The following is a 24,328-nucleotide window of genomic DNA, read 5'->3' on the forward strand; positions in this document are numbered from 1 at the left end:
ACTGAGCATCTGTGAACTCTGCTTTTTCAAAAGTTTATAACTTGTCCATGTTTGGGCAGATTTAAGAAGACTAGAGCTTAAAAAAAAGTTGCCAGAATATTTTCAACACTGAAGAAAAACTTATTTTCCCCTAGCCCTTGGTCTTGGAAAAGATGATGTGTTTTGGCTGAAATTTTCCATTCTGTCCCAGGCTGAATTATCTTGGAAAATTTCAGCCTGAATGGTAATTCTGTCAAAGTTATAAGCAACTGAAAACAGGGTCTTATAATCGGAAGTGTCAGGCAACCTTAATAACAGGGGTGTCACTAGTCCAGTATATAAATCAATACAACCTTAGGTAATGCTCAGGCTGTTCTGAAGCTCAGAGGACTGTATTTCTCCAAATATAAAGAATTTCCCAGCAACTTTTACAAATTTCAGCATTTTTACCATTAGGATTACAATTTATAATCAGTCACCAGTTAACCTGTTTCTCTCACAACCTTACCCCCAATAACGAAGGGATTTAAAAAGATAAATTTCTGGATTCTGACATTTCCCTCACATCAAGACATTTGGGCTGCATCTTTCTTCCTACAAGAATGCAATTCAACATTTACACAGAGCTCTGGCGTGTTGCATTGGGTGCTTGGCTGGAGGCTGAAACATCAATGCAAGGGCAGAAGAGGTGTGACCAAACCCTCGAGATCCATGGACTAGTGCAAGCTGCCTCTCTAGTATTTAAAATCCAGGAAGAAAGGAGTAAACTAAAGGTTAGGATGCAGAAAGCTGCCCAAAAATCAAATAGATTCTGTGCTGCATCTGTAAGAGGTGCTGCAAAGAACTCAGAGCCTAGAGGAGGGAGCAGCCCAAAAGTGACTAAAACTTCCTGATTCTACACTGTTACAGGGGGTCAGAGTGGCTTTCAGTGCAACTCTGATAGCCCTAGAGGGCTGCGTAAATTACAACAGCCTGTAATTGGCTGTATGTGAGCAAGCTGCAGCTCTATCCCATGCTTTTCCCACTCCCTCACACTCTGGTATACTCCCTATGTCAGGATTTGCAAAGAAGTCCTTTAGGACATCCTGAACCTGTCTTCCTTAGCTCCTCTGCAGATGAAATTCCCCTACGTCAGAATCAGGGCTCTTTATCCTGCTCTGTCTCCTTTACCTGGTGTACAGAGGGCCAGAGTGGGGGTGAGAATGTCACTAGCTGTTTTTCCTTAAACATGGGATTTTGCCCCAGTTTTGTTAAGAATTTTATATAAAATACCCATCTGCTCTCTTAATTTCACAGTATGACTAATTCATTTACAAAGACCCAATGACATACAATAACACACAGGCATAACTGAATAATATTTTGCATTTCTTTGTGCCTATCTGATGATCTCAACCTTGTGAGGTAGGTACTATTTCAATTTATAGGTGGAAAAGCTGAGGCACTAAGTGACTTGCTCAAATCACAGAGATAATCAATGGGAAATCTACTTCAGGTGACTCTCAAGCAGTTCAATCCAGAGGTGGATTAGAGTTTACCTGAAAAAAGATTCAAGAACATCACATCTGAACCTGGCATTATCTCTAGAATAGTGAGATATGGCATAATGAGGTGCAAAGACATACCGATGACCAAACTTGCAACTCTGGGTAGGCACTTGAGCTAAAAAAAGCTGCAGAAGCTGCAGTCTCAACTGTGATACCACTTGGCTTAGTGGAGACACATTGGCAATGTCGTGGCATAAACATATGGAGGAGGAAATGCATGGCAAGATTCTGAATTGAGACTAGAAGATCCTTCATCCTGTCCGTAACGGTCACAAACAGTTGTGAGGATGACCTGAATGGTTTAGTCCTGTTCAACTAAAAAGATAAGACTCTCTCTGAACATACAACGTACGGAAGCTCACTTAATCCTTACAAGCATCAGGGAAAGAAAGTTTGTAAGTATATTGCCTGACTGATGTGGAAATGAGACACTTTAATCAGAAATTTTAGATGTGATCGTAAGTATACTTTGTACTTATAAAAGACTGTATAAGATGGGATAGCTACCAGGTCTCATAATTCTCCAACTCTACTCACAGAAATAATCACTACTAAAAAGGCTACTTTCATCAAAAGATGAAGCAACGAACAGGTAGCCAGCAGTTCAAAGTGGGGACTCACCAACCTTGTTAACATCAGATTTAATCCTCAAGGGGGACAGGTTCCTTTACTTAGGGATATAACCTGTTATGACAGGGTCACGTCAGATGGCTACAGGAAAGTGATAGAAGGCAGATATATTAGCCCCAGGTTAAGTAGGTCCCCTTTCCCTGGGTAAAGTAACAGGGAAGGTTCCAGAACAATCAGGAACTTTCTGGAAACCATTAAGGCAGATAGGCTGATTAGAACACCTGCAGCCAATCAAGAAGCTGCTAAAATCAATTAAGGCAGGCTAATCAGGGCACCTGGGTTTAAAAAGGAGCTCACTTCAGTTTGTGGTGCACGTGTGAGGAGCTAGGAGCGAGAGGATGTGCTGCTGGAGGACTGAGGAGTACAAGCATTAACAGACATCAGGAGGAAGGTCCTGTGGTGAGGATACAGAAGGTGTTGGGAGGAGGCCATGGGGAAGCAGCCCAGGGAATTGTAGCTGTTCCAGAAGGCACTCTAGGCAGCTGCAGTCCACAGGGCCCCGGGCTGGAACCCGAGATAGCAGGCAGGTCCAGGTTCCCCCCAAAACCTCCCAACTCCTGATCCAACCAGGAAGATCTCTGAGGCTAGCCAAATCTGCCAATGAGCGCAGGACCCACCAAGCTAGAGGAGGAACTTTGTCACACTGTCCAGATCTTTCAAGAACTGGAGTGACATCAGATTGGAGAAAACTGAGTGACTAGCAACTAGAAGGTGGAAAGCAGAAACAGCCACTAGCTGAACCCTGATGGAACTAATGGAAAATCCTTGCTGTTTCAGGTGGAATAAATAATCCAGAACTTGTTGCACAGATGCCTGGATCAGCGAAACACCTTTTTGCTGAGACCACAAGGAGAACCAGTTCCACTTCAACAGGTATGGGTACCCAGAAGGTGGTTTTCTGCTATTCATGAGGACGTTTTGTAAATCCTTTGAACAGATCTCCTCCTCAGGTGTTAACCATGGAGCATCCAGGCAGTAAGATGAAGAGCATCCAGGCTGGGATGAAGGCGATGTCCATGGTCCTGTGATTATGTATTTCCTGTACCCCTCAGAAGCAGTGCAAAGGCTTGGGGGTGGGGATTGGGATAAAGAAGGAGCTGAGGAACAGGGAAGAAATCGCTGGGAAGGACCTTGGGTCTGAATTTGGAGAGCTGCTGGGTGTGGGTGGGAGAAGTATGGAACAGGGTTTTTTGAAGGTGGATGGGTGGGGGGGGGGATTATTAGGGAGCCTCTCCCATGCAGACCCTGGCTGATCATTAGCCTCTCTGAGTCAGGCACATATGCCCCTGTCCCCATGTGTCCCTGTACTCTCCTCCATCCCCATGTGACCCTGCACCTCCCCATAGCCAGCGCCCTTCCCCCATGTGTCTCTGCACCCTCCTACTCCTGTATTCCTGCACCCCCACTGCCATTCAGCCTCCACGTCAGTCTATCCCCTCCATTAGCCCTTCTGAACCATCTGTGACCCCCACAGCAACCCATGTACCCCACACTGTCCATCCCCCCATATCCCGCACATCCTGACCTGGCCCAACAGGCAGGGCATTGTGAGGAACACAGTCTATTCGCTTACCTATCAGCAGTTGGGGCTGCTCCCGCCCAGGAACAGATGCTCTCTGTTCTGGTGCCACAGCAGCCCCTGGTGGGTGAAGGGTGAGAGGCGTAATTACAGCACTTCTCCAGCAGAGTGTATTTTCTTCAGAGAAAAAAAATTCTGCATGGGACATGAATTCTGTGCATGTGCAGGGGCACAGAACTCCCCCAGGAGTAAGCATTATCCATAAGCACTAGTGAATTCTTTCCTCAGTGTCAGGGATGAAAGCCTGACAAGCTAGATACATTGATCTCAGCTCTCTCTCACATTTATGTGGAGAGCTAAATCTTGGACAGAACAGAAACCTTGAGTCATGGATTTCTCAGGTGAACCTAGAGAAGCATCTGTGACCAGAGTCAATATGGGCTGTGGAGGGACAAAGGGGACTCCCATACATATGTTGGCTGGGTCCATTCACCAGTCCTAGGACTCCTCTGGGCTCTTGAACTAGAATGTCCAGTGGGTGACAAATCAGAGATTACACTAAGCTCACCCAGATCTAAAACTTCCTGAGATTAAATCTGGCATGCCAAACCACACATTTACATATGGCCTGAGACAGATTCTTACAGTCACAGTTGGATGGGCCTTTAAGTCTAACGATAACAGTGGAATGACTCAGGGCAGAATTGCTTTTTTCATGTGGAGTGGAGTAGAAATCCTCAAAAGACTTCAGTGTAGCTCTGGAGTTCTTCAGACTGTGGAACTTAACATTCTTGGGAAAAGAGTGTCGAAACCTCAAAAGGGAGATCCTGCATAGTCTGTTGGACCACCTATGGAAGACCTGATTGAAGCCACAAACATCTCTGTTCAGTCCTTTTGGCTGTTGGTGGCGGAGAAGATGGTTTTCGCCACCAAACTCTTCCGAGCTCTAGAACAGACTCATTTATAGGCAGAGCTACTCAGGAGGGCCCGGCTGAACACCAAAATTCCGCCAAGCTATGAGAGCACTCCTGAACTACCTTCACTGTGTGTCCAGGGAGGAAAACACCCTCTTCAGCAGGTCCTGATAGGACCTTATTCAACCTAATGAAGAGAGGACACATCAGATAGCATCAACTCATCAGGTGATGAAGAGGAGGAACACAAAGCAAGCTGCAGTGAAGCTTTCTCGAACTCCTCCAACAGAGGTCTTGCTGGGGCAGTTTACTCTTGCTCAGCACCCAACTTGGCACCCAGGTTAACTTTGTGAGCCTCCTCGTGTGAACTATCCCGCCATCTACTTGGAGATCTGGAGAAAGAAGGGTTTGCAGGGAGGATCCAGTTGTGGGAGGAAATCTTCACAGGTTCCAATATGGCCACTGGTAGGGCACTGGACCCCAGTCTCTTTCAGACCAAGGATCCATGTGTTTCAACCAACATGGAACCTCTGCTAGAAAACACTGATGATGGAGAGTGATACCTCCTATCTTGAGGTAGACACACATTAGCCAACTTCCAATTCTGAAAACGAGCCTGAGTCACCCATCCAGGTGCAGAGGAGCACTGGCAAGATTCCAGAGATGACAGTACTGAGAGAAGCATACTGGGTTCACTTCTGGATAGCATTGGACAATGGTGTGCAGAAGGATCTGAAGCAGTCAATGGTCCTGAAAGCTGACCTATACCTACAAGTAAGTATGATGCAGTCTAAGGGTTTATTGGTATTTGGCAAGATGTCTCCTATACTACTGGAGAGGCCAGTACCAAGAGACACAGGAGATCATATGCTGCCACATATGCCTCTTTAGGTTCTCTTTATGTTGCTGTTGTTGCATTGAAGAGGTTGGTATCACAGCATCAGTCAATCGTAATGGCACAGACACCAGTGCTGATGATCCCCATTTAGATGCTACTGGCACAGGTGAGTGCCTCCTCTCCAGCACTCTACTCTGCTTCCCAGCTTGTTTACTGGTTGACAGTGCTTGGGGCCTTGATCTCTTGGAGGAGATCCTTTGCAGCGCCAGGCCAATATTTCTCTCTCAATACCAAGGAAGGACAGCTGTGCCAAGACTCTGCAATGTGCAGAGGGGCACTTCTGACAGAAGTAGATATGCTTAGTAAGGCTCTGATGATAGACGCAGGGCAGCCTTTACTAGAAGGTGACAGATTCACTACCCTATTCTTTTTGGGTCTTAAGTCCCTGAAGATCTGGCACCTGTCCCAGACATGACCCTTGTCATGGAACTTTAAACTCTGAAAAGGAAGGTCACTCACCAGCATGGATTTTCTGCAGTCGGTGCAAGGCTTAAAGCTTGGAGACCGAGGCAGTTCCTGGTACCAGGCATTAGCATCCAGAAGGATCAGGAAGCAACAGTTCACCAAAGTACAAAACAACTAAGAAATGTCACATACACTTACCTAAGTATGAACAAAGTACCAAACTATATACAAGAGTACCAAACTACATACACTGAAAAGGACAATACTTGCAGAAGCAAGCTAATACACTGACTACAAACCAAGGGTGATAAGAAGGAACTGAGGAGGATCAGGGATGGCTCCGCCCTTTATACTAACAAGCAACAGCATGAGGTAGCAGAGGGCACACGTATGACCTGGCAGATACCACTAAGGAAAGTCTCTGACTCTGGTGCACTGGGCACGCACACCTTTGAAGTGGAATGGACATGTGCAATCACTCAGAAGTCCATCCTTTGTCCGAAAAGCATTCCACTTTTTAGCTAATACTACTATTAAGGTTGCAAAATTGCTGCAGCTATTTTCACTTGCTCAACTTTCCAAAAATTAGGAAAGTTCTTTTACACAGTCCAATTTTATTTTTCTTTTAAAATCATATTCATAAATGCCATGACTGTTAAGTTCATGCCCTTGCATTAGCATATCTAGTACATCAACTTTAGCATAAAATATTGAAGTTTTTTATATATATGAAATTAAGCTACCTTTTCATGTACTTGATGACCAGATCTAACTTTTCCAAATCCTTTTCTTCTATCAGATCAGTACAGTACTTCACAACCTGTAGAATGTCTTCCTCCATGGGATCTGTAAGAAAAACATAGATACAGTAGGGGACTTTTCTTCAAGTATACTTGGAATCAAAGAAATTCTGCAGTGACTAGTATTTCAGGGCCTGATCTTGCAGCCCTTGCATTCCCACATCTCCCACTGAAGTTATCTGAAGTTTTGCATATGCAAGGACTGCATGATCCTGAGAAATCTGGACAGCAGACCTGTTGTTTTCTGCAAGAACAAGTGACAGCACAGCTATTAAAGAAACAGAACAGACATATGCATTTATAATGGAATAGCTGTTTCAACACTTTGGTAAGGCAGTGATGTCCTGAAATGTCAGAGAGACCAAAAAAACTGCAGTTCAGATTTTTCAGGATATCAAGGAGGCAATAATTGTCTCAAATTATGTTAAAGTACAATGCTACCTTCAGGTTTTAATGATTGTTTTATACTTTTGTTCTTCTGTAATCTTATAAAAGAATTCTAATATGTATTATAAAACCTTCCAGTTCATCTTTCTGATAAAAATGTTTTCTATAGAAGAGGAACGAGGAGTACTTGTGGCACCTTAGAGACTAACAAATTTATCTGGGCATAAACTTTCATGGGCTAAAACCCACTTCATCGGATGCATGCAGTGGAAAATACAGTAGGAAGCTATATAGACACAACATGAAAAAATGGGTGTTGCCATGCCAGCTATAACTAGACTAATCAATTAAGGTGGGTTATCATCAGCAGGAGGAAAAAATAAAAAACATTTGTAGTGATAATCTGGATGGCCCTTTTCAAACAGTTGACAAGGTGTGAGTAACAGTAGGGGAAAATTAGCATGGGGAAATAGTTTTACTTTGTGTAATGGCCCATCCACTCCCAGTCTTTATTCAAGCCTAATTTAATGGTGTCCAGTTTGCAAATTAATTCCAATTCAGCAGTCTCTCATTGGAGTCTGTTTTTGAAGCGTGTTTTTTTTGTTGGAGTATTGCAACTTTTAGGTCTGTAATTGAGTGACCAGAGAGGTTGAAGTGTTCTCAGATTGGTTTTTGAATGTTGTAATTCTTGTTGTCTGATTTGTGTCTATTTATTCTTCTGCGCAGAGACCGTCTAGTTTGGCCAATGTACATGGCAGAGGGGCATTGCTGGCACATGATGGCGTATATCACATTGGTAGATGTGCAGGTGAATGAGCTTCTGATGGTGTGGCTGATGAGATTAGGTCCTATGATGGAGTCCCTTGAATAGATATGTGGACAGAGTTGGCAACAGGCTGTGTTATAAGGATAGGTTCATGGGTTAGTGTTTTTGTTGTGTGGTTGCTATGGTGCCACTAGTACTCCAATTATCCCAAGGTTGTGAGGAAGAGAGAGACCATGACGATTGGAAAAAACACCAGCAAGAGAAGCAGGAACACAGAAAAGATATGGTATAGAAATTCAGTTTTTCCCATATAGTTTTCTTTGTGATGTATGCAGAATCACCATGGGTGTATCTGAAAACCAAATTATCTGAATTACAATTTACCTGAAATAGTTGTAATCCATTCTTTGAGCAAGGTCTTTACATCGCTGAATTCAACAGCTCCAGCTAGATTTGGTACCTGTGATCTAATTGAGCCAGACTGTGCTGTCTGCAAAGCTGATGGGCCTGAAGTATTTGAGGTTGATGGAACTGGTTCCACCTATTCAGGGAAAAAAAATTGATATTGTTCATATATTTCAATGTTTGTCAGACTCATTTTCAAATATGTAACAGCTGTTTTCTGAGCAAAATACTGAAAAACAAATCTTAATACTTTGAAAAACAAATACGAGAGGCAAGAAAAGCAGTGCAAGTCCTACTTAATACATTAAGCAGCTACAATAACATCTGTGATCAAAGACTGATTCTAAAGAACAGTCATTAAAATAAAGAGATAATTTACTGATAACTTTTAGTTTTGTTAAAATTACCTGAGATTTACCAGTAGCTGTACCTTCCTGATTTAAGAAACCATCTATTAGCTTCTGTGGGCTTCCAGAAGCAGCCACCATGTTTTTTGCAGGGCTACCAAAGAGTTTGTTTTTCAAAGGACTTTGAATCTTTTTCACAGGACTGACTTGATTTTTTTTCCTGCCTTTTTTCTTAGTTTTCACTGTTGCTTGCTTCAACTGTAATAAAGGATTCTTTGATACTGAAAAAGCAGGAATAATCAGTGGTCATTAACTTTCTAATTTTTTTTTCCACTGAAAGCAAGAATCATAACACTTATGTGAAATCTACAGACCAATCATCCAATTTATCATAGACAAGATCCACTGTTTTTGGTTTTTACCAAAACAATCCCCAAGTTTTACAAGTTATTATTTGTGTTTTTACTGATTTTTCAACCTAACACTGAACCACTCAAGTACATGAAAACAGTTATTATATTAAGACATCCTCTACATTACATGTGGTACAGGTGATGTGTAGTGGTTTTGAGTTCAATTTAATTCACATTAAATTATGTTTGTTACAGTATCTTAAGGCTCTGACAGATTCAGGACTGCCTAGTGGCACTATGTATTAAGCAACTAAATACAGTTCATTAAATGAACCACAGCATTAAATTGCTTTTACCTTCAGTACTCTTACTTTTCCCTATTTGTTCTTTTTTTCTGTCCTCCCATTCCCCCGATATTAACCCTGATATTTACCCAGAAAACTGTGAATTTAATTTTTTGCATCGATTTTCACTCATTTTAAAATTTTTATAATGAACATAGATTAATTCCTGGAAATTATAAAACAAAATAAAAACCAAAAATGAAGAGCTTTATTCATAGACAAGATGACTTATTTGTATCTGTCATTCGTCACTGACAGTGTTTCAGCAAAACTTTTTATAGGATATTTTTATTAAGTTAGTGCATGCAGATGACACACAGCTTAATATTCTTTTTGACATCGAACATTCTAGTGCCTGAATGAGAAAAACCTGTTGAACCTAAATCCAGTCAGCACTATAGTGGCTTTAGTCAGGCAAACGGCTTCACTAATCTCAAAGCAACATGCAACCTTGAGAACTCGCGGACACTAATAACGCCCACCAGAAACAGCAGCAAAAAAAATCAAAAACTTCTTCCGCCTTTGGCTAGCCAAGAAACTATACCCTATCCCATTGGATTCAAACCTATCTACAAAGGCCCATGAATTGTGAACTCCAAGTTTGATTATTATAATGTACTATGTAATCTGGAATGAAACCGAAGAGAGAGACACAAAATTCCAACTGGAGGAAAATGCAGCAGACCAACCAATGGTCACCAACAGGGTGACAGAAGCACATCATTCTGATGCTTTGGTCATTTTACTTGATCCCCACAGAATACTGGATCAAGTTTAAGGCAATGGGGGGGTGTAATCCAGACCCCACTGAAAGTCAATGGCAAAACTCATGATTTACATAAGATTTGAGCAAAGCACACCATGTGGACAAATGAAGGGAAGGGGTCCAATCTCCAAATGAAAAGCTGAGAAAGGTGTTAGATAAGACGGTTACTTACCTTTGTAACTGTTGTTCTTCGAGATGTGTTGCTCATATCCATTCCAGTTAGGTGTGCGCGCGCCGCGTGCACGTTCGTCGGAGAAACTTTTACCCTAGCAACCCAGTCGGGTCGGCTGGGCGCCCCCTGGAGTGGCGCCGCCATGGCGCCCAATATATATCCCAGCCGACCCGGCCACCCTTCAGTTCCTTCTTGCCGGCTACTCCGACAGTGGGGAAGGAGGGTGGGTTTGGAATGGATATGAGCAACACATCTCGAAGAACAACAGTTACAAAGGTAAGTAACCGTCTTTTCTTCTTCGAGTGATTGCTCATATGCATTCCAGTTAGGTGATTCCCAAGCCTTACCTAGGCGGTGGGGTCGGAGCGAGATGTGGCGGTATTTAAAACTGCTACGCCAAAGGCCGCATCATCTCTAGATTTTCTGACTAACGCATAGTGATCGGTGAAAGTGTGTACCGATGACCAGGTTGCCGCACGACATATCTCCTGTATAGGCACGTGCGCCAGGAAGGCCGCCGATGTCGCCTGGGCTCTTGTGGAGTGTGCTGTGAGGTGGCCAGAGGGGACACGAGCTAAGTCGTAGCATGCGCGGATGCAAGCAGTTACCCAGGAGAAGATCCTCTGAGAGGATATAGGTTGCCCTCTCATGCGTTCTGCGATCGCCACGAACAGCTGAGGGGACTGCCGAAACCCTTTGGTTCTCTCGATGTAGAAAGCAAGCGCTCTACGTACATCCAAGGAGTGTAGTTGTTGCTCCCGCCGAGAAGAGTGTGGTTTCGGAAAGAAGACGGGGAGGAAGATGTCCTGGTTGGTATGGAAGGTGGACACCACCTTAGGGAGGAACGTCGGGTTTGAGTCCGTCTTATCCGAGAACAACCCTTTCCCGTCAAAGGGTAGGTCTTGAATAGTGTATTGCAGTTCTGGAGGTAGTGTGGAGGCTTGAAGCCATGAGATGCGCCGCATGGTTATTCCGGACGCAATGGTTCTGGCTGCCGAATCAGCTGCATCGAGGGAGGCCTGGAGGGCAGTCCTGGCCACCTTCTTACCTTCCTCCAGGAATGCGTTGAATTCTGGGCGTGAGTCCTGGGGTAGCAGTTCTGCGAACTTACCCACCTCCACCCATATGTTGTGGTTATAACGCCCTAGAAGGGCCTGCTGGTTGGCCACACGGAGTTGCAAGGCCCCCGCTGAGTAGACCTTGCGACCCATGAGGTCCATGCGCTTAGCCTCTTTGGACTTGGGGGCCGGTGCCTGTTGTCCATGTCGTTCCCTGTCGTTGACCGACTGGGCCACGAGGGAGGAGGGGGGAGGGTGTACATACAGGTACTCGTACCCCCGAGAGGGTACCATGTACTTCCTCTCCACCCCTTTAGCTGTCGGCGGGATGGAGGCTGGTGACTGCCACAGGTTTTCGGTGGTAGACTGAATAGTCCGTATAAACGGCAGAGCTACTCGGGTAGGGGCATCTGCCGATAGGATGCTCACCACCGGGTCCTGAACCTCTGAGACTTCCTCCACGGGGAGGTTGATATTAAGGGCCACCCTACGGAGGAGGTCCTGGTGGGCCCTGAGATCTATTGGTGGAGAACCCGATGTTGAAGTCCTGGCCACTGCCTCATCCGGCGAGGAGGAGGAGGAGACTCCGGGGATGAGGTCATCCTGTGCGGTGTCTCGTTGTTCCTCTGGTTCCTGCTCGTGACAGCCCGGTGAGTCTGGACGCGGCTGTTTGTCCGACTCAATCACGGGAGGTCGGGAAACAGTGGCCTCTGGCACCCGATGCTCTGCGGTAGTGGGACGTGGCTGAGGTAGGGGGGCACCCTGGGTCTGTTGGTAAGCCCATGGTGTCCAGAAACCCCACTGTTGGGCACTCGTGTCCTGTGTGTGCGGGTCTTGAAACTCGCCCAGCGGTACTTCGGGTTCGTAATAGCTACCAGCATGGGAGGATGCCGACGTGCCTCTTGATGGCCACGGTGGTGCTGCAAAGGTCGGTGCCGAGGTGCCGACCGACCTCACACCTCTGGATACTGGCGACCGGTGCTGGTATCGGTGGGGAGAGCGAGACCGGGACCTGCGACCGGCTCGGTGCCGGGAGGTCGACCGGGATCGCGAGTGCCGTTGTCTGGATCTGCTTCTGTAGGCGCGGTGCTCCCTGCGGTGCCGTGAGCTGGAGCGGTGCCGGGAGTACGAAGTTGACGCACGTGACGTCGACCGGTGCCGGGAGCCTGACCGGTGCCGGGAGCATGAGCGGTACCGGGGTGATCGGTGCCGAGAGCTCGACCGGTGCCTAGGCGATCGCCGTCGAGGTGATCGGTGCCGGGAGCCCGATCGGTACCGGGATCGGGACAGACGCCGTGAGCCTGAACGGCGTCTTGAAGCTGAGCGTCTGCCGGACCGCGACCTGGAGCGGTGCCGGTCTGTTACACTGACCGAAGCTGGTCTGGTCAGGGTCGGCTTGCCCATAGAACACAGGACCCGCACCGGCGGTGCCGGGGGTAAGGGCATGGGTGCCTCCGTAATGGTGATCAGCTCTCTCGCCGCGGCAAATGTCTCCGGGGTAGTAGGTGTGGAGAGCTCTACCACTGTGTGTACTGGGGAGCTACCAGGTGCCGGACTCGACGGACCTCGCGGGGCCGGAGTCGACGGTACTGGTTTGGGCGGTGCCGCGGCTGGTATCGGTGCCGGGCAATCCGCCTTCTGCGCAGGGTCTGGCTGCGGGGCGGCTGATGAGACGATTTGTGCCTTCGCCGCCTTCGGTCTCGGGGAGGTGGAGCGGCTCTGGCCTGGTTTCGGTGCCGCCTTCTTGGAGGAGGTACTCGGTGCCGCGGTGCCCTTGCTCACCGGCTTGCTTGCGCTCTGAGCCGAGGGCGAAGGTGTCAAGGCCGCTTCCATTAGGAGCTGTCTTAATCTAATGTCCCGCTCCTTTTTGGTCCTTGGCTTAAAGGACTTGCAGATTGAGCACTTAGCAGTTAAGTGCGACTCCCCTAGGCATTTTAAGCAGGAGTCATGAGGGTCTCCCACAGGCATAGGTTTGTGACAAGCCGAACAGGGCTTGAAACCGGATGAGCCGGGCATGGGCTCCGGCTCCCCGTGTGGGGGAGGGGGGGGTACCCCGATCCCCTCGCTACCACTAAAAACTACACTAACAACAGTAAATTACTGACTATTGATAACTATAAACTATCTATATACAATAACTAACTATGTACAACGAAAGCTAAATGAGCTGCTAGGGAGTGTGGAGGTCAGCGAAGCCGCGCTCCACAGTTCCAACGACCGACACGGGCGGTAAGAAGGAACTGAAGGGTGGCCGGGTCGGCTGGGATATATATTGGGCGCCATGGCGGCGCCACTCCAGGGGGCGCCCAGCCGACCCGACTGGGTTGCTAGGGTAAAAGTTTCTCCGACGAACGTGCACGCAGCGCGCGCACACCTAACTGGAATGCATATGAGCAATCACTCGAAGAAGAACCTTGTCTTTACTCTCAAATTCTAATTGGAACTGTATACCCACAAGCTTCTCATGGAATCAATTGTATAAAAACCAAACATTTGGTGGTATATGCCACAGAAGCAATGAAAATACTAATAAGCTCTTTTATAGCACTTTTCATCAGCAGATCTCAAAATGCCTTTTAAAAGGAGGTCAGTACCCATTATCCTCGTTTTAGAGAAGGGGGAAGTGTGGGATAGAGAGCTGAAGTGACTTGTCCAAAATCATCCAGCAGGCCAGAAGTAGAGTCAGGGACAGAAGCTAGGTCTCCTGAGTCCAAGTCAGTGCTCAATCCACTAATAGGCACTGATCTGAACATTCAAGTTAAACTAAACAGTGAATTCTATCTTCAAGTCATGGAAAATGCAAAGTTGACTCTTAAACTGAGGCTTATTCTGCAAACACATTTGCAACTAGTCCCATGAAGTCAACTGACTATTTGGCAAAATTATGTGCATAAGTATTTGCAAAATGGTATATTAAGTTTGGCAAAAACTGACAGCCTGTCAAAAGCAAAGGCAGTGATCCAACTGAAGATAGAGTGGACCAGTGACAGTGTGAAAGTCACTTCTAACGATACAAACAACTGTGGTGGCTACTCTGCTTTGTCCTCCAACTTGCTGCTTTAGGCACACTTTTTGGAGAAAGCTGGCTTGTTCTTCTACCTAGTCACTTTGAGATCAGATAGAAAGAGTCCCTAACAAAATAGTTGGAATGTAGAACAGCAGTGACAGAGTCCAGTAGCAGCTCTTGGTCATCTCAGATTTTAGGCATTCAGTCTATACCTATACCCACTCACTATTTTCCCCTTGTATTGTCACAAGGCTGGATCAACCAATATAATTGAGCCATGCTTCTTGGAAGAACCAGGGAAGAGAGGATCTTTAAGTCACTTTTATGCTGTCTTGATCCTGGGACCGTGCAAAAACCAATCAAGTTCCTGGCATAATTTAAAGCCTACCTATGCTTAAACCTATGCCCAGTACAACAAACCTGGACTGGACAACAGGACTGGGGCCAAAATGTGTCTCAGTGTTCTTAGACTGTGGTATTCTTTTAGATGCATGAGTTATATTTTGCAATTTTCTTTAGGATAGCAGAAAGTCCCTTCAACTCTTAGAATGCTCCAGATACAAGACTGAGGTACATTTTTCATTTTTTTTTTATGACTCACCAAAGGTGCTCATCGGTTGCTGATGAATGACGTTCTCTGACTGCTTTTGCCTTTCATCATATGCATCTTTAAGTTCCTCTTGCAGCTCAGTAGGTAGTGCAGCAAAAACCTCTGGGTCCACCTGAACAATGAGAAATAGTTCATTAGAGGTTTTTCTACTGGTGACAACAGTGTTTGATGTTTAGTTTTTCTTGTTTACTCACATGAGAAAGGGATTTGCGTTGTGTTAATTATATTTAGATAGGCATAGAAATACAAACAGTAGATAATATATATAGATTTTAAAATATTGTATCTGTCAACAAGTGAAAAGCTTAAATTATTTTCCTTTCAATATTTACATTTTAAATACAATTTATTTTACAACTAATTTGCTTAATAACATTTATAATAAATACTCTGAGGTGCCAAATCAACTGCTTTATTTTTGTAATAGATTTAGTACACACTTGCTGAACGTTGTGGGCGAAGTTGTGACACACACACGTACGTAATACGAGCATGTGCAAAACAACTCCTTCCAAGGAAGAGGCACCCAGAAGCATTCCCTCTCCACCCTTATCCTTGAAGACAAGTAGGATTGACATCTGGCTCCTCCTAGTTCTTGCACCCAGCAATTTTTTTAGGCTGGTGCTTTCCACACGGAGCATCTTGGAAGCAGCCTTGCACCTTCTTGAGTGCAGGGGCTACAAATCTACTTAGATGAGTTATGCTGGATTCGGAGGCGAGTAGGGTGGGCAGGAGCCTTCCTACTTCCCTATGCTAGCCCCCTTTGATTATACAGATTTTCACTTTTGGATGAATAATCTGTCATTCATCATCATCTTGAACGGGCCAGAGCTTGAGTACAGATATACAGTATATGCCTGATTACCTGAATAGAAAGGAGGACTTGGATTTTATTTGGGAGTTTGGAAAGCAGAGGGCAGAAGCAGCAGCGCATCAAGACATCTGCAACTCTGATGTCATGGTCTCATCAGGGCTGGCCCCATGCACCAGCAAACAAAGCAGGTGCTTGGGGCAGCTAATGGAAAGGGGCGGCACATCTGGGTCTTGGGCAGCAAGTCAGTGGCGGGTCTCTCAGTCCCTCTCTGAGCTGCCGCCGAAGTGCCACTGAAGAGGAAGAGAGGGAGCGAAGTATCTGCCACCGAAGTGCCGCAGAAGAATGAAGCAGCATGACTGAGCTGCAGCCGATCGGTTTTATTCCCCCACCCACCCACTCCCGCTTTGCTGCGTCAAGTGGCAAAAAGAGCTGGAGTCGGTCCTGGGACGCATTCACTTACTCCCACGACGGCAGGCCTGGAGAAAGCTCCTTGCACTGCCACGCCTGCCCTCTTGATTACAGCAAGCACAAGGTGTGTGGGGGGGAGAGGGGGGGTTGCGCGCCGAATGGGGCAGAAAGGAGGCCCGTGGACAGGATACTGCTTTACTCTGCCAGGCGGGGCCTGTTCTGGGACCGGCTCTGTTCAATATCTTCATCAACGATTTAGATGTTGGCATAGAAAGTACGATTACGTTTGCGGATGATACCAAACTGGGAGGGATTGCAACTGCTTTGGAGGACAGGGTCAAAATTCAAAATGATCTGAACAAATTGGAGAAATGGTCTGAGGTAAACAGGATGAAGTTCAATAAAGAAAAATGCAAAGTGCTCCACTTAGGAAGGAACAATCAGTTTCACACATACAGAATGGGAAGAGACTGTCTAGGAAGGAGTATGGCAGAAAGAGATCTAGGGGTCATAGTGGACCACAAGCTTAATATGAGTCAACAGTGTGATACTGTTGCAAAAAAAGCAAACGTGATTCTGGGATGCATTAACAGGTGTGTTGTAAACAAGACACGAGAAGTCATTCTTCCGCTTTACTCTGCGCTGGTTAGGCCTCAACTGGAGTATTGTGTCCAGTTCTGGGCACCGCATTTCAAGAAAAATGTGGAGAAATTGGAGAGGGTCCAGAGAAGAGCAACAAGAATGATTAAAGGTCTTGAGAACATGACCTATGAAGGAAGGCTGAAGGAATTGGGTTTGTTTAGTTTGGAAAAGAGAAGACTGAGAGGGGACATGATAGCAGTTTTCAGGTATCTAAAAGGGTGTCATCAGGAGGAGAGAGAAAACTTGTTCACCTTAGCCTCCAATGATAGAACAAGAAGCAATGGGCTTAAACTGCAGCAAGGGAGATTTAGGTTGGACATTAGGAAAAAGTTCCTAACTGTCAGGGTAGTTAAACACTGGAATAGATTGCCTAGGGAAGTTGTGGAATCTCCATCTCTGGAGATATTTAAGAGTAGGTTAGATAAATGTCTTTTAGGGATGGTCTAGACAGTATTTGGTCCTGCCATGAGGGCAGGGGACTGGACTCGATGACCTGTCGAGGTCCCTTCCAGTCCTAGAGTCTATAAGACCCTGCCTTCCCTGCACCTTGGGCTAGCAGGGATAGGGTATCACCAGTCCTGCATCAGTGCAAGGAGCTCTCTGCTGCTCTGTGGTCATAGGAGTAAGTGAGCAGGGCCATGGTGGGGCAGCTGCAGCAGGCTCCCTGTGTTGCCGCAGAAGCCATTCGGCGGCAACGTGGCCTCCCGGCTGCTGGGGGTCTCTAGTCTATTATCTGAACATCTGGATTTGTCCCCTACAGAGGACAAGGAAGGGATTCAGATAACACAGCAGTTCAGATTACAGTATAATCCTCATTTTCTGAAACACTGTTGTGTATTCTAGATTTTTCTGGAACACTCAGATGAAGTTTCATGAGCCAATAGAAATACTGTATGTGCTATTATTTTCTAATTTTGAATTGTTCAATGTTTTAAAAGTTTCAAATATTTGCCGCCTTAAGTTTTCAGTGCAAAAAAGTGAGTGAACTATTTATGCTCAGGGTGAAACATACTTTCCTCCATTACAAAACAATTCTTGTGAACTTTTTGAAATGCTCTAAAAGCTAAAATGGGTGAGTGCAGAAAGTTAATTTGGCAGGGAGACGGACTTTACTACGAATTGGCTTTGAGTTTTCCAGTGAAAATGGTTAGATTTTGGCAAAATTATAAAGCTTTCAAAAACAAGCTGTACATGAGGATTACATGTTATTTGTAGGCTTAGAGGGTTAGATTTTTATAGGTAAATGTAGATAAACCAGTGATTTCTCTGTACACACACAAACTGATGAAAATATACTTCCAGAGATGATAAACGTACAGACAGGAAAAGTAAGAAAATGGTGCTTGAGAACTTATCAAAGTCTGATTTAAGCATATTAAGTGTGCATATTTTGACATGTGATGTTGACAATTTATTTTTTAACAATTATAAAGCTTTAACTTTTTGAATCTCAATGTCTATGGTCATTAACTAATTATTGTCTGACCTCTCTCCATAATTTCCCACAATTGTGAAAATTGTGCAACCATGAAAATTTAAAAATCAATAAAAATTGAAAAAATGCTTAAAAATAAACATATCGTTATCAATCAGATTATAAAAAAATAAAAACAGAATTCTGCCAAGCCTAGTAGTTTTTTTAACAATGGCATTTTTTTTTTCAACTGAGATCTACAAATATTTGTATGGAAGACAGGCTGCACAGTTCATACATACCAACTTACCTCTCTAATGAATACTCACTTTGTATAAATTGTGCATCTGCTTACAAAGGTAAATCTTGATGCACTTGGCACAGATTTTTTTCAGTTTTGAAAACTCTTCATGCCCAGCACAAAGTTTTCAACACATAAGACGTGCAGTAAATAAGGTAAGCCTTGGATGGAGTCTTGGCCTTACTGAATGCACACCTTGTATTTGATAGCACATTACAGTAGAATCCAGCCGAATATTTCCAGAACTTGGAATTACTTTTAAAAACATAGGCATTTCTATTAAAAATATATTTTTTAAAAAAGTTAAAGCTGAATGGTTAAGCACCCAAGAATCAGGAAATCTGCACATGCAGTATGAACGTGGTCCCTTTGTGTACATGCATTGCAACAGTCTAATTATACCCTCGCGTAACTATTTCTCAAATAAAATCATACACAGGATATTTTATTTTGTTTTTACCTGTGCGTGTGCACACCCACCCCCCATCGCTTAAAAGGTGCACTTTGTAAGTTGCACTAAGAGATAGTGATCCAAACTAAAGTTTGAAAGTACAAAATTAAATAATTTCCTGACTCTTAAGTAATTATCTGTGCAACCATAATGTCAGGTTTAAAAAAAACTGAACAAAAAGGTGAATCTTGTATACTTTACATAAATAGTTCTCAAACATTATGATGGTATTTATGCCTGTAATAAATTATTAACAAGGTAATTACAATATACTTAGCTTTCAGGCAAAACAAATCTATTGTGAAATTAAGAACTCGTATGTGACCTTTCTTATTAACTCATCATACAAAACATCAGTTTTTTATGTGCTGTTTACATTCTCAAAGTGATTTACCATTTGAAATCAGAGTAAGAGGTGCAAATTTGCTAATGGTAAAAAACGGTTACTAGCCTTTGTGTAACTGTTGTTCTTTGGGATGTGCTGCTCACGTCCATTCCACATTAGGGTGTTTATGCTTCACGTGCACAATTGCTTGAGATTTTTCCCCCAGTGGTATCCACTGGACTAGCAATAGTGCCCTCTGGTGCCATGTGCTCATGCATGTATAAGGGGCCCATCTGGCTCTGTATCCTCTCAGTTCCTTCTTGCCAGCTAACTCTGTCAGAGGGGCAAGAGGGTGGGTCATGGAATGGACATGAACAAGACATCTCGAAGAACAGTTATGGAAAGGTTAGTAATAGTTTTTCTTGTCTGAATGCTTGCTCATGTCCATTCCACGTTAGGTGACTCCCAAGCCAAGGAGGTGGGCTCGGAGTTCATAGACATACCAATTGCAACACTGCTTTACTAAACTTGGCATCATCTCTAGCCTGCTGGATGATGGCATAATGGGAGGAGAAGATATGTACCGATGACCACGCTGCTGCTCTGCAGATGTCTTGGATTGGGACCTGGGGCAGAAACACCACTGATGAAGCATGAGCTCTCGTTTAATGGGCAGGAAGTGGGACACCCATCTGCTCACAGCACGTACAAAAAAACAGGACGTGATCCAGGCTGAAATTCTCTGGACCAAAACCAGTAGTCCTTTCATCCTGGCTGCTACTGCCACAAAAAGCTGTGTTGATTTATGGTACAGCTTGATCCTCTGAAGGCAGAAAGCCAGGGCCTCTCTAACATCCAGTGTATGGAAACATGCTCCTCTGAATTTGTGTGTGGTTTGGGGAAGAAAACCTGATTACTATGAAACTGTGAGACCAGCTTTGGGAAGAATGCTGGATGGGGGCAGAATTGACCCTTGTCCGTAAAGATCATCAGATACAGGGGTTCTGATGTAAGGGCCCTCATTTCTAAGACCTCCTGGCTGAGATAATCACTACCAGGAAGGCAACATTCCAGGAGAGAGACAACAGAGGGCATGATGCCAGTGGCTCAAAGGGAGGGCCTGTGATTCTCGACAAGACGAGGTGTAGGTCCCACAGGGGAATGGGATGGCGACTTTGAGGGTAAAATCCCTCTAGTTTCTTGGAAAAAGCGACCTACTGGCCATCAGAGGGCGGAAGGCTGAGATTGCTGCTAGATTCACCTTGATCGATGAAATGGCTAGGCCCTGTTGTTTCAGATGGAGCAGGTACTCCCACATGGACTGGAGGGATGATTGAGAGGCCTCTTTGGGATGACCACACTGAGAACTGCTTCCACTTGGTGATGTGAGTCGTTCTAGCAGATGGTTTCCTACTACAAGACCAGAAAAAGTCCGCCAGAACAGGCCCACTTTACTGGATTCAACCATGGAGCTTCCACATGGTCGGTGGAGCAGATAGCCATGATCTTATGAGATCAGGTCCGGGAGGAGAGAGAGCGGCAATGGGGCCGCTAGTGACAGATCCACTAATGTGCTGAACCAGTGTTGATGTGGCCAAGCAATGGCTATAAGAATGCTTGCTTTTGTTTCAGTAGGACCTCGTATACAAGACGAATAGGTGGAAAACATGTAGAGCAGGTGATTTGTCCATAGGAGTAGTAAGACATCTCTGAGTGAGCCTGGGCTGCGACTGCGTAGCGAACAAAACTGCTGACATTTCCTGTCCTTCTTGGTTGCAAACAGGTCTACAAGGGGAAACCCCCACCTCTGGAAGATGGATATTGCTACGTCAGGATTAAGGAACCACTCATGGTGAGAAGAGAGAGACCCGCTGAGGTGATCTGTCAGAGAGTTCCGGGCTCCGGTAATCACAGAATCATAAAAGCTTAGGGTTGGAAGAGACCTTAGGAGGTCATCTAGTCCAACCCCCTGCTCAAAGCAGGACTAACACCAACTAAATCATCCCACCTAGATCTTTGTCAATTCGGGCCTTAAAAGCCTCTAAGAATGGAGATTCCACCCACCTCCCTAGGTAACCCATTCCAGTGCTTCCTAGTGAAAATTTTTCCTAATATCCAACCTAGACCTCCATCACTGCAACTTGAGACCATTGCTCCTTGTTTTGTCATCTGTCACCACTGAGAACAGCCTAGCTCCATTCCCTTTGAAACCCCCCCTTCAGGTGGTTGAAGGCTATCATCAAATCCCCGCTCACTCTTTTCTTCTGTAGACTAAATAAGCACAGTTCCCTCTGTGACAGGGTCTCCCTGGGGTGCAACCTGGGACTGTGGGACCACTGTGCCCCCATAACTCTCTCCAGCCTGGGCTGTCTCTCACCATGACTTGCTAGTGATCAGCAGCAATCCCCTCCAGGTGTTTTTATCTCTCAGCACAAATGCATGTGGAGCCCCACACCCAGCTATATTGCAGGAATGCTCCCAGAGCCACTAATGAATCAGACAGAGAAAGGCACCAGAGCCAAATCCCCCCCAGCTCCCAGCACTGTATCTCAGGAATATACCGTCTTGTACTGCTCAAGATGGGCAGTGCAGATTTATTAATTGGTTCACCACTTCATCAATGGAAAGTGGATATCCATATACCAGTCTTTGCAAAACCTGAGCAGATTGGCCACATACTTCATACAAACTCGCTGGTAAAGATAAACAGTAAAACAAATGTATTGACTATAAAATATTGATTTTAAGTGACAGGCAAAAAGTCAGTCAGTTACCAAAATAAAATAAAATATAAGCACGCAGTCTAAACTCTCAACTTTATCAGATGGGCAACATCTAGATGAAGCAGTTTCTCACCTTACTGGATATTGCAGTCCTTAATATACAGGTTTGTTCCTTAAACCTAGGCCAATCTCCTCTATTGGAGTCTTTTCTTCTCAGTGTCTTAGTTGCTTGCAGTGTAGTTGGGGGCAGGAGAAAAAGCCCCACATGTTGTCATTGTCTCTGTTATATAACCTCAGTCCCATGTGCTTGGGGAGCACAAGTCCAGGTATATCTCGGGGCATTGCTGAATCTCCAGGAAAGGTTGAGCAATTCCCCTGGTGTGGCCTCATGCAAGTAAGTTATTGCATTATAGCTCCCTTGCTGGACAATAGTTGTTGGTGGGTTGATTGATACCCCACCAGGTGTTGGTTACTTTCCTTGCTGTAGCCTCTGGGGAGTGAATATCTGGCTGATTCCCTAACTTACAGCGTGTTTTTGTGATGACCATACCACACAATTCTCATAACTTCATATGCATTAATGATATACATATATAGATAGAGAAATTACTTTCAGCACATCATAAGCTTTCCCGTGATACCTTACAAGGCATGCTTTATATATAAAAATCAGGACATTCTCCCAAGATACAGAATGTGTCACCCTCAGCCTCTCCTCATAAGTAATGTGCCCCAGCACCCTAATCATTTTCGTTGCCCTCTGCTGGACTCTCTCCAATTTGTCCACATCCTTTCTGTAGTGGGGAGCCCAAAACTGGACACAATACTCCAGATGTGGCCTCACCAATACCAAACAGAGGGGAATAATCACTTCCCTCCATCTGCTGGCAATGCTCCTACAAATGCAGCCCAATATGCCATTAGCTTTCTTGACAACAAGGGAACATTGTTGACTCATATCCAGCTTCTTGCCCACTGTAATCCCCAGGTCCTTTTCTGAAGAACTGCCGCATAGCCAGTCGGTACCTAGCCTGGGATTCTTCCGTCCTAAGTGCAGGACTCTGCACTTGTCCTTGCTGAACCTCATCACATTTCTTTTGGCCCAATCCTCCAATTCGTCTAGGTCATTCTGGACCCTATCCCTCTCCCCCAGCTTAGTGTCATCCGCGAACTTGCTGAGGGTGCAATCCATCCCATCATCCTGATCATTAAATGAAGATGTTGAACAAAACTGGCTCCAGGACCGACCCCTGGGGCACTCCGCTTGATACTGGCTGCCAACTGGACATCGAGCTGTTGATCGCTACCCGGTGAACCCGATGATTTAGCCAGCTTTCTATCCACCTTATAGTCCATTCATCCAATCCATACTACTTTAACTTGCTGGCAAGAATATTGTGAGACACCATATCAAAAGCTTTGCAAAAAAAAAGTCAAGGTATAGAAGCTTTGTGGTGGATGGAGTGCGTTGCACAGAAGTCTCACAAGCGAATGGCCTCTTGACAGAGGGTGGATGAGTGTGCTTCTCTCTGTTTGCTGATGTAAAACATGGCTGCCATCTGCCATGTTGTCCATGAGTACTTGCACTACTTTGCCTGCGATCTGGGGTAGAAACACCTGGCATGCTAGGTGGACTGCTCTGAACTCTCAGATGTTTGTATGCAAGGACAGCTCCTCCTGAGACCACACACCTTGAATACGGAGATGCTCAAGGCGAGCCTCCCAACCTAGACCAGATATGTCAGAGATAAGGGATACTGATGGCTGGGGAGTGACAAAGGGATCCCTCCACCAGTTGATGGAGGTGAGGACCGGGGCAGGAACTGTAAGCACAAAGTCCAAAAGGTGATGGCTCAGTGACAACACTGAGGCCAGCCAAGCTTGAAGGGGTCTGAGGAGCAGTCTTGCGTGCTGTACCATGTAGGTGCACACTGCCATGTGACCTAAAAGTCTGAGGCAGAAACTGGCTCTCATCATGCAGTGGGCCTTGATCTTTGATATCAAAGCCGACAGTCTCTGGAAGCTCACCTCTGGGAGGAATGCTCTGGCCTGGGTAGAATCAAGCACCACCAGGATAAACTCTATCCTCTGGACGGGGAGGAGAGTTGACTTGCTCATTTATCAATAGGCCCACGGCTCAGAAGGAAGCTTGGACCAGACTGATGCTGGCTTTCACGTGGGCCTCCGACCAGCTCTTGATCAGCCAGTTGTCAAGGTAAGGGTAGACTCTGCCTTCACATCATGCAGCTCTAACTCCTGAGTATTGGTACTGGGCTCAGTACTGGAATCCGAGTGGCACAACGGAGTAGCCCTTCTCTCTCTCACAACTGTGTATGAGTGGCT

General features: G+C 45.4%; 1 protein-coding gene across 9 annotated transcripts in view; it reads right to left on the reverse strand.

Moving 5' to 3' along the window:
* Positions 1–24,328, reverse strand: part of REV1 (REV1 DNA directed polymerase) — a 121,815-nt gene that overhangs the window by 2,000 nt on the left and 95,487 nt on the right. For all 9 annotated transcript variants that reach the window (XM_050921595.1, XM_050921604.1, XM_050921575.1 and 6 more), the window contains 4 exons: positions 14,899–15,019; positions 8,658–8,878; positions 8,230–8,386; positions 6,636–6,738 (listed from right to left, as the gene is read on the reverse strand). In XM_050921595.1, coding sequence (XP_050777552.1) covers positions 6,636–6,738; positions 8,230–8,386; positions 8,658–8,878; positions 14,899–15,019 — 602 coding nt within the window. The remainder of the gene's footprint in view (positions 1–6,635; positions 6,739–8,229; positions 8,387–8,657; positions 8,879–14,898; positions 15,020–24,328) is intronic.

This window comes from Gopherus flavomarginatus, chromosome 1 (assembly GCF_025201925.1).
Source record: "Gopherus flavomarginatus isolate rGopFla2 chromosome 1, rGopFla2.mat.asm, whole genome shotgun sequence".
In the NCBI taxonomy this organism is placed as follows: Eukaryota; Metazoa; Chordata; order Testudines; family Testudinidae; genus Gopherus; species Gopherus flavomarginatus.